At 39.4% G+C, this 11,270-nt stretch overlaps 1 protein-coding gene across 2 annotated transcripts in view; it reads left to right on the forward strand.

The window, feature by feature from the left end:
• Usp6nl (USP6 N-terminal like) overlaps positions 1 to 11,270 on the forward strand; it is a 127,859-nt gene that overhangs the window by 107,623 nt on the left and 8,966 nt on the right. For both annotated transcript variants that reach the window (XM_013349059.2, XM_013349060.2), the window contains one exon: positions 2,376 to 2,528. In XM_013349059.2, the coding sequence (XP_013204513.1) occupies positions 2,376 to 2,528 (153 nt within the window). The remainder of the gene's footprint in view (positions 1 to 2,375; positions 2,529 to 11,270) is intronic.

Here is an 11,270-nt window from a genome sequence, read left to right on the forward strand (position 1 = left end):
TCCTTCCTTCCTTCCTTCCTTTCTTCCTTATTAGTTAATTTTCCCAGTTTCCCCTCCCTTCTCTCCTTCCGCTCCCCCACTTTCCCAATTCCATCTTCCATCTGATCTTCAGAGAGGTTAAGGCCTCCTCTGGGAACTCTTCTAAGACTGGCCCATGGCTTGTGCCCCCAACATCCCGTACTTCCCCGTGCCTAGGCTGAGCAAGGTATCTCTCTCTACATAGAGAAAGGGCTCCACAAAATCAGTTCATGCATTAGAGTTAGATCCTGATCCCACTGGCAGTGGCCCTTTATACTCCCCAAGCCACACCATTGTCATCTGTATTCAGGGGACCAGCGATGTTTTCAGAAAAATGAAAGGGGCTCTGTAGATATGACGTGTTGGACCTTAAAGGTCAGGAAATGAGATGTTTTACATTTCAACTTTGAGCCATGTGACTCCTCTTGTAGCTCTGTAGAAATATGGGTCATGGGCAGCCTAGAATCATGTTATCTACATGCACATTTGTGTGTGCCCCACTCTGGTACATCATTCTTGAATGATTTGTTTGGCATTCTAAGTTATAAACCAGCTGAGAGCATGGGGACAAGTTTATGGGTTGTGTCCCTGCTGTTCCCGACCATCTTCACTGCTCTCATTGAGTTTTCTTATCCGCTGACTTGAACACACAGAACACATCAGTGCCACATTAACCACACTTCACCTGCGGTGGGACCTTGGTATCTGTGCTTTTCCATGGCAAAGCTGTCAGGAATGCTGTGGTGATGGTCCAGCACACAGGCTAACACCAAAACAAAGCTTTGACAACACACTTCCTTCCCAGAGTCGGGTTGTATCATTGCTGGACGAAAGCCCTTTCCCTTCACCTCCTTCTCCTTTTTCCTTTATGTCACTGCTCTTGTTATAGGTTATAAATAGATCAAAATATACTCAAAAAGTATATCTTTAACAGTAGTTTAATTGTCTCCAAACAGTGAAAATTAGAAGTGTAATGCTATATGTCTTTATAGCTCTCATCTCCCTTTAAGTTATTTCACTTAGTATGACTTTAGCCTTTGTAAATAAACTCTGAGCGTAGCAATTACTTCCCATGCCAGTATATCATTAGACTGTACAAGCTGTGAAAAATCCTGCCTGGTGCTCTTTCTTTTCTTGTTTAGGAAGCAAAGCTCTTCCATCTTCAGTGAGTTTCCTGTGCCACCATATGAAGAAATAAATATTGAGGAATAGGGCACACCGGGAGATGTTGCTCTTGGGCTACAAAGTTTTACTAGATGGAAGGATACAGTTTGGGATGTACTATTTGGATTAGTATGCATCCTTAGTAGTTATGTGTAGCAGACTGAAAGTTACCAAGAGAGTAGACTTTAAATGATTGCCTCACAAGAGTAAGTGTACTTGGTGGTGGATCTAAGAGTCATAGAGGTGTAGTCATTCCACGGTGGTGAGCCTGTATTAAAACACTGTGTGTGCCAGAATGTCACTTACAATATGTCACTTGCTAGTTAAAAAAAAAAAAACAAATAAAAACAAAACAAAAAGAAATCTCTCTGGGTATCTTAACAGCTGACCCTAGTCAGAGACCTATTCCTTTCTTGATTTCTTCATGATTGCTTTAAAACTAGTATTACTGGAGATTGATTACACAGCGGTTTTAAATGGAAAAAAAAAACCAATGTAAATGCACATGGTTGGACTAAACGAGCAATACTACATGCTGCTCAGTTAATATCACCGCTACTAATAGTTGAGAGAGAGCATTTGCATGCTTTTGAGTAAGGCGAGGCAGGTGAACTTCGACAGTCTAACTTGTGTTGTGAGTTGAGCCCATACATGTAGATGAACATAGCACACCTGTCTGTAAGGTATGGGTAGTGATGTCTTACTGGGTGTCTGTTTCTGATTTCCAGCTGTAGTGTGATTTTTTTTTATTTTTTATTTTTGCTAATAAAGCTAATTTCCTCAGTCGAAATAATACAAATAAGGTTAGTAATCTTTTTTTTTTTTTTTGAGGGAATTTGCCAGTCTGAGTTATGTTCCAGCCAATAAATGAGATAAATAAATGCCTATTTACTCATAGGAGCTCTTGTTGTAGTTTAGTGTTAATGCCCAGACATGGTTACTCATAAACCAGTGAGAAAATATTTTGTCTTGTACATCTTTCTGTCTTTTCTCCTAATAAGATCAGCCTGCTTTCTCTAATGTCAAACACTATCCTGCTGAGTTTTAGTGATGTTCGCAGTGCCAACTATAAGTTGTGTATATATCTTTTTAATACCCTATTTTAAAACTCACTACACTCAAATAGAGTATATCTTCTTCTCAACCTAATAGAACTGTTGATTGGCATTTGCATTTCTCTCATCCTTTCCTAGAACATCTAATGAGATTGTCTATGGAAGAACTTGTAGAATTTCTTCAGGAGACGCTTGCCAAGGACTTTTTCTTCGAGGATGATTTTGTAATCGAGCAACTTCAGGTTTCTATGTCTGAACTAAAGCGGGCAAAATTAGATCTCCCAGAACCTGGTAAGAAGCCCTGGCATCCTATATCAAATTCTAGCATAAGAGGCCATGACACAGTTAACACAAACTTTTATTGTTAAGATGTAAGCATTATACTTGGTGATAACATAATATCAATTAGTGTCTTACCAGCTGCTAGTGGCTTTTCTTTCTTTACAAAAAAATTGAACATTTCATACATTTATACAACGTATTTTGGTCATATTCATCCTCCATTGCCTTTTTCTAGTTCCCTCAAGTGCCCCCATTCTTACCTCCTTTCCAACTTCATGTCTTTTTAAAATGTCATTAATTATCTCTTTGCAGGTGTGTAGGGTCATCCTTTGGGGGTGGGGTGCAACCTATCAGCAGCCATATCCCCAAAGGAGAGTGACTCCTCTTCTCAGTAGCCATCAGCCCCCAGTATCTCCTCTGACAAGTGCATCTACATTGGAATTTCGATTACAAAAGTTATCTTCTCTGACCAAAGTTAAGAACAGCACAGGTCTATAGTATAAACATAAATATTTAAAAGGCGATTAGACAACATGGTCATTTACCCAATAGTAACAACAACAACAACAACAACAATAATAATAATAATAAGGTTTGCCCTTAGGACCTATAACCTTGGTAGTCATGGGCCTTAGACCAAATTTATAAACCCAGACATGAAATCCCTCCTGTGGAGCATGCCTCATATCCAATCAGAAAGTGATTGGTTACTCCTGTAACTGTCAGGATATTATTTCAGCAGTGAGCACATTTTGCCAGGTGGGCTAGTATTGTAGGGTCTATTACACTGGATGAGACTGTGTTTGTCTTGTCTCCTCCAGTAGGCAGCATAGTACCTTCTGGTACTTTATAAGCTATCTAAAAGTGAGATCCTTTTCCTATTAATCAAGGTTGATTTCTCTGTGTTCTGTGATGCAACAATATGGGCTTACCTTCTAGTTATGGTGATCAACCAAGAGGAATGTTAATAGCCTGTGTTGGCTGTGGGTGGTTCTAGTGACCACCCATTAACTCATAGAGAGGGATTTCGTACTTGTCACTGAGAGTTTGATAACCATGTCTTATGGCTTTTCTTATTTTAGGTATGCTGTTTTAAGTTATTTTTTGCCATTTTCATTTTCCACTGTTATAGTAGGTAGTGTGGTAAGGGGCTAGGAAAGTGGAAAATATGGATGACAGAAGAAAAGTAGATTCAGTTATTCATGTTAACTGGGTTTGGCATTTCCTCATCATGTGCCCTGTGTGATGCTCCTGTAAGAAAAAAACAGACTCACATCCAGGAAGAGTTGTTTCCCTCAGAAGACCAGCTGCTATGCTTTGACTTAACAGAGGGCTTTAAACCAGCACTCGAGTCCTGGAGTCATTAGAATTGACAAGACAACACCTCCTCACAGTGGTAATTGAGTTGAGCATAGGCCATGGGAAACTGTGGCCTTTGCTAAGTGAGGTCAACCCTCCCTGTTCAGTATAATGATGCCTATTTTCCACTAATTTTTCCCTGTAGCAGAAAATGCACTTAGAACAGCAATTACTATACTGTCCCTATCTAGCACTTGTTTTAAATTGTCTTGCCTATATTAAAGAAGAGTTTAAGGCACTTTTAAATAAAAGATACATGTAAAGAAAAAAAAGCATATACACTGGAGAATTGTTTATTTAATATCCTCAGAAATACATGGTGAGGTAAAGTTTGAAACAGATCATGATGCTAACTAACTGTTTAGTACCTATTTAATAACTAATGTTTATTCAGAATGTTACTATGTCACATATGTGGCATTTCTCATTTACCCCTATAAAAATAACTGTAGAATTGTGCTCCTAATTTTATAGGAGTAGCAATTTGTAGAATATTTTCAGTAGAAAAATGAGGGGAGTCTGGCTGGGAGATAAAAGGAAAGGGGTGGGTAACTAGAACCGGAGACACTGTAACACTGTTTATTTTCAGAGTGTTTCTGCCCCCATGACTTGACATTGTTTTCCTCTCTAAGTTGTGGATTAAGAATGGAACTGATGGGACATGACATGAAATTGTATCAAGATTCTTCCAAGTCATACCCATCCTTCAAACTTTTTATGTGTGTGGGATGTTTCCTGAATATATATCTGTGCGTCATTTGTGTGCCTTGTGTTCAGAGGGGCCAGGAGGGCATTGGCTCCTCTGGAACTGGACTATTACAAACTGTCAAGTGGGTGCTAGTAATCAGACATTGGTCCTGCCAGAGCACCCAGTATTTTCAGCTGTTGAGCCATCTTTCCATTCCCATAGCCACCCTTTTAAAGGTATGACTGACACTCCCTTTGGCTCCTTACATAGTACACAAAATTGTATGCTTGCCAAGAGTATATATAGCAAGATCCTCACAAGAGCATGCTGTTGTGAAATTTTTAATATTTTTAGTGTTGGGGTAGAGGATTCCATTCTTGTTTTGATTTACATTCTTTGAGTTGTAAGTCTAGTATCCTCCTTACAGATTTATTTCATCATCTGTGAGCTTCTCTACCCTGTGTGCGTTGTCTATAGGTACACTCATACAGCGTCCCTGTTTGCCCTCTGTGCATTGTACACAGTTAGGAAGTCACTGGCAAACTGTGTGTTACAAATTCTTTACACGTATTTTTTTCTTATGGTTTATTTATATTAATAAAGATAATTTATACGAAGGTCTTCCCTTGTTCCAATATTTCTCAAATTTTTTGCAATTTTTAAAAAATTGCTTAAATCTTTTTAGTGAGTATCAATTTATCTGATTAAGTCTAAGAATTAGTTTGGTTTATTGGAAAATACCCCAATTCTCTTATTTTTCAAACAGCCACAGGGATTAACATCACTTAATATATTATATCTTGGTGTTTTGTTTCTATTGGTCTCTCCTTTTACAGTTGCAAGTATTTGTAATATCATGTAGGATCAATTTTATATCATTTTTATCTTATTAAATTATCAAAAAAGAATCACCTAATATTATTAGATTTGCACTTAAAGATTGATGGGTTTTGGAAGAGAAAAATCCTGTTTTAAAAAGTTAGATTCTGCTAAGGAAAAACTTTTTACCTTTAGTTGTACTACTCTATTGAACTTTGTTTTAAGGAACCCTGGTAGAGTTTGTTTCCTTTCTAAGACTGTTGCATACTTCTAGTGTACATGCTCTAGCCCCCACCCCATCTTGAGACTCTTTCTCCAAAAGACATCTGGCCACCAGTGCCAAGATATGTTGCAGACTTGACAACTCACTAAAGCTGTGGTTGTCATTAAGTCATGAGAGGAAAACAGACAGAGGTTAGACTATGTACCCCATTCCCTTGGGAGCAATGTATATTTATGTATTTTATGTGATATGGTGGAATGGGGTACAATTCAGAAAATAATTTTTGAAAGTTGTTCTCAACTTCTACCATTTAGGACCTGGGCTCAACCTCAGCCGTGCAGTTTTACCCAGTGAGCCAGCTCATTTCCATTGCTATTATAAGTTGGGTCTATTCTGTAGTTAGCAACAATCCTCCTGCTTCAGCCCCTCTAATAGTGGAAAAGAACTACCATGCCCAGCTTGTTTTATTTTTAGTTCTGTTTCTGTAGTCACTGTGTTTGGCCCTTAGAAGTTTTCTAAGACTTTCGATATATGTTCAACAAATATTCCTTCCTTGTTCCTCTCTTTTTTGTTATTCAAACTAACTTTTCCAAGTTAAGAAAATATTCAGCTGTTTCTAAACTGACTATTGTTAATGTTTTTGTACATTCACCTTATCTATATGTTTTATTTACTTTTGAGCAGTTTTGGAAACTTTGTGACTTTTTTCGTTTCATATTTTGAAACTTTGATTTAATTTTTTTTATTCATTTTACGTACCAACCACAGTTTCCCCTCCCTCCCCTCTTTACAGACACCCCTATCCAGTCCTCAGAGGGAGTGGGAGTAAGGCCTCCCTGGGGGAAGGGTCAACAAAGTCTGGCATATCAAGTGGAGACAGTACCAGGTCCCTCCCCCGTATCAAGGCTGACCAAGGCATTGCATCATAGGGAATGGGCTCCAGAAAGCGAGTTCATGTACCCAGGATAAGTCCCGGTCCCACTGGCGGTCGTCCCGCAACAGATCTTTTCAGACATGTACTCAGGTAGGGAAATTTGTAGTGACCATCCTACCACAACATGCCCATTACACAGTTTATTGAATGTATTGAAGAATTTAAAAATGAAAGTAAAGATATCAAGATACATCACCTAAAAGCTGCAGTCACTGTGTCTGTGAAACCAGGGTATTCTTCTGGCTTAACCATGGCACCATAGCCACATCCACAAGAGTAACAATGTGATTCCCCAGTCTATCCTCATGTCTATTCACGCTGAATATTTCCAGTTGTATTTGGATTGCCTTCTATGTTGTTTGATTGATTGGTTGGTTGATTAAGGTTTACAGATTTGGGGGTTATTTATTTATTATTTTTTAGTATAAGGGCTTATCCTTTGGCTCAAGTAGGGCAAGAATTTACTGTATTCTTGAACAAGTCAGATAGAGACCACAAAAGAGTGGTTTTCAAATTCATTGCTTTTATATTTTTTGATAGACTTTCTTATAACAAAGAGCTTTCCCTGTCTTATCAGCAGGGATGCTTAGATTGCCTTTAAATCTAATTCTTACTGAAAAGATGGAATAAATGTTGAATTTTTTTCTCCTTCACCAGTTTTCTCCTTGAAAATGGCTTCTATTCTGAGGAAGCCATTCATAAGCATGCTTTTCGGAACTGTGTGTTGATTCGTTGTGAATGACATTTTTGGCAGAAGTTATAGCTTATTACCTATATACAAAAAGAAGAAATTTTCTTCTTTTAAAATAATTTATTTCAGCTTTATTTTATGTGCATTGGTGTGAAGGTGTCAGATCCCAGGAAACTGGAGTTACAGACAGTTGTGAGCTGCCATGTGGGTGCTGGGAATTAAACCTGGGTCCTCTGGAAGAGCAGCCAGTGCCCTTAATCATTGAGTCATCTTTCCAGCCCCGAAATTTTTCTTAAATAACTTAATTTTCAGAAAATAGGAAGTGGAGAGACCCTTCTAAAAAGCAAGCATTTGTTGCCATTGGCTGTGATACATGTGCTCCTCCAAGCCCCTAGAAAAATGCTGGACTTTTGTTTAGCTTGTAAAAAAGGAATATCTAGTTTGCACTTTCTCCTTTACGTGGTCTTTTGTACTGGTGGTGACAGCTGGTGGCTGGATCGGGGAAGAAAGCATGCACTTGTATGTGTCTAGAGCAGTTTGCAGTCATTTCATGCTGGGTTCCAGATGTTCTTGCCGTCTTGTCCCGAACTCTTCTCATCATTCCATTGCTTGAGTCTGCACCGGCTTCTCCTGAGCTTATCTTGGATGCACTGTCTAAAGTTGTTTATTCTGATCGATATTCTTGAGCAGATCATAACCATGGCAGGTTCTTTGAAGGACTTTCTAATCTCTACTTCTATCCCAGACCTTAGTCCTGGGAACCCATGGCTCCAATTTGTTTTGAGAGGGCATCTTTCCTGCCTGTCTCTCACACTGCAAACTGGGTCAGTTATCTCTGAACTTCCTATTTTCTGTATTTCATGATACGGTAAAATGGGCAACACTCATTAATCTTTAGTCATTTAAAATCTCCTATTCCGCAGGGCAGTGGTGGCGCACGCCTTTAATCCCAGCACTCGGGAGGCAGAGGCAGGCGGATCTCTGTGAGTTCGAGACCAGCCTGATCTACAAGAGCTAGTTCCAGGACAGGTTCCAAAACCACAGAGAAACCCTGTCTCGAAAAACAAAATACAAAAAACAACAACAAAAAGAAATCTCCTATTCCATGCAACCCCCAGCTTCCTGGAACCCAATCAGTTACAGTACAGTTTATCAGTTAATGTGTTTCTAAGGTTTTGTAATGTCTTGTAAAGATTTCCTTCAGAGCAGTATCTGTTAGTGTCTGTTAAAGCGGGCCGCTGAGTCTGTATGGCTTCCTTCCCTCCTGGGGAAATGATGAGGAGTGGCTAGCCTCTTGTACTTCCGGAGAAAACCCAGAGCCTTTAGTTGGCATAGAAGTCTTTCTAGCTGCTTGTTTTCCAGTTCATCTTTCCTCCCCTCCCAGTACTTTGGGTAACATCACAGTGAGGTGGGAGTCTCCTCCCATGAGTGTCTTTTCCCAGTGTTCACATCTGCACGTGAACTCAGCTTTTCCTAACAGCCTTTGGAATGTGGTATTTATTTGCTTTTGTGGGCCTTTTGGTCTTCAAAGACAATTTTTCTGGATATGGTTTATTTAGGCTTTTTAAAATTAGCATTTTATTAAAATCTGGATTATAAAATTTATGGGGTTTTTTTTGGCTATTGTTTCATTTAAAGAAGTTAGAATAACATTTTTATGTTATCTTATAATTTGTTTGTTTGTTTCTTTTTCAAAATAAGGTTTCTCTGTGTGGCCCTGGCTCTCCTGGAGCTCACACAGTACACAAGGCTGGCCTTGAACTCACAGAGATCTGCTTGCCTCTGCCTCCTGAGTGCTGGGATAAGGCGTGTGCCTCCACCACCACCCAGTTAAATCTGTAGTAATTTTAACATTTTTTAAAGGAATTTTAGTTAATGTTTGGTTCTATTTACAATTGACTACAAATATTTTAGATTGTGTGTGTATATGTATGTGTGTGTGTGTGTGCGCACGCGTGTGTGTGTGTGCGCGCGTGTGTGTGCGTTTTATCCAGTTTCCATTCAGCATATCAGCGTATCACTTTAGGAACAACTCTTGCATAGTTGTAAAATAATTTATAATTGCTGGGCAGGAGCTCAGTGGTAGAAAACCTGCCCAGCACCCCAAGGCTCTTTGTTTACCCCCTAACACTACAAAACAGAACAACCTAATAAAATAACTTGGAACCCTATTCCTCTTCAAGACTGTGCTGGATCCTAAGTTTCCTGAATGTGCTCAATGTCTGCATTTAAAGTCAAAAGTTCAAATCAGTAGCTCATTTACATATGTTAAATTAATACAAAAAGGTCAACTACAGTTAAATCCTCTTATATATTTTTAAAATAAAAATAATGATAGATTCTTTAATAAAAATGCAGAATTACTCAGGTGCTTGATTCTTTTCAACTTCTCTGTGCTTAAGTCTGAATGTTGAGTAGATGAAAGATGTTGATAAATCGGGGGGTTGGGGGACATAATTGCCACACAGTATTCTTGACCTCTTAGCAGTGACCCTAACTGAGCCTGCTCCTGCTTGTTTGCTATGTCTGGGTTAGTGCTCTTTTGCTAGTTTTGCAGGCAGTCTGGCTGCACCGCCCTCTTCTCAGGGAAGCCCACTACTTCTCACCAGGTTTGCCTTTCTTTGTCTTCTTCTCGCCTCTCCTTCCTGAGGTCTTTCAACCTGACAGGAATTTTTGTTATTTTACTTATTTCCTATTTGGCAGAACTGTGAACAATTTTCATTGTCATTATGCATCGTTATTACTAATCTGTAGCTTATAGATGGGGAAACGTGGGTTCAAGGTTAAATAACTATCCGATATCATCCAACTGCTAAATGATAGGCATTGATTGTTCAGAGTGAGTCCAGAGCAGTGCTGTTTACTATTCAAAAGTAGCTTCTCCTGCTGTGAGCAGAGCTTGCAGAGTATAGCCGGAAGTGCACTTTAACATCAGTTTGCCTTTAACATTTAGTTCTCTTCAACATTTAGTTCTCGGAATTCACCTGCGCATTGTCTCTGAATACATCTGACCTAAGCTGTCAGTTTTCACACATGACGTAGGCATTGTTATTTCCCACCTAAAGCCTTCTCAGCCTGCCTGCAGGATCCCAAAACCCTGAAATTTGATCACCTGTGTTTACCAAATGCTTATACCTACACCTGTCTTCTTTCTTTTTGGTGCTTGAACACTCGTGTTAGTGTGTGTCCCTTGGATGCAGTGGCCACATCTCAGCATCGTTAGTGCTGATAGCATGCCTGGCATGAAGCAGACAGCCTTTTGACGTTCCAGTCCTTTTTAACATAGTAATTTGTACACCAAAAGTTAGCACAAAACAGATTGGGGATGGGGGGTTCTGTATCGTGTTTGTACATGCCAGTCAGTTTCATTGTATGCTGGAATTGTGTTGTTGCAGTTTAGAAGTAGAAGGGGACACCAGGAAGCACTCAGGAGCACTCTAATTAATCTTTTACTGGGTCTCTGAGGCAGTTCACCTCCACTCTGTAGTAAAATGTGGTGTCCACTGGGTGGTGACAGAGACCTGAATAAGACCAAAAATGGACAGGCCCAAGGAGACAGAAAAGGGACCCTTTTATCTTTTTAGCGAAGTTAGAGTAGACCACTGTTGTCATTTTGGAGCTTGTAAAGACAAAAAATGCTAAACAAACAAAGAAAAACAAAAAAGGAAATATACATTTGGTTTTGTCCTAAATCATATTAAGTTACATTTCTTGTGAGTGGGGAGAGAAGATTGTTAGCACTTATACTACTGAACGTGGTGACGTGCCATTAATATGGCCTCCCCCAGAGTTCAGACAGCACATGGCCAGAGCTCACCTTTGTGTTGTCAGGAAAGAGAAAGTAAATTCCTGCCATGAAGCCGAGCAGGAACACCAGTAGAGGGAGCAAAACCATTGCCCTGCTGAGAAGAGTTCCAGATTAAAAGCATGGGCAACAAATACTGACTGTAAAAATGCCCTACTCAGTGCATCTGTTTCTACACAGTTGTACTTGAGTCTTCTCATGACTGTTGCTTGGGAGTAATGAGGATGTAAAA

The sequence above is a fragment of the Microtus ochrogaster genome, chromosome 16 (genome assembly GCF_000317375.1).
Source record: "Microtus ochrogaster isolate Prairie Vole_2 chromosome 16, MicOch1.0, whole genome shotgun sequence".
Classification (NCBI taxonomy): Eukaryota; Metazoa; Chordata; class Mammalia; order Rodentia; family Cricetidae; genus Microtus; species Microtus ochrogaster.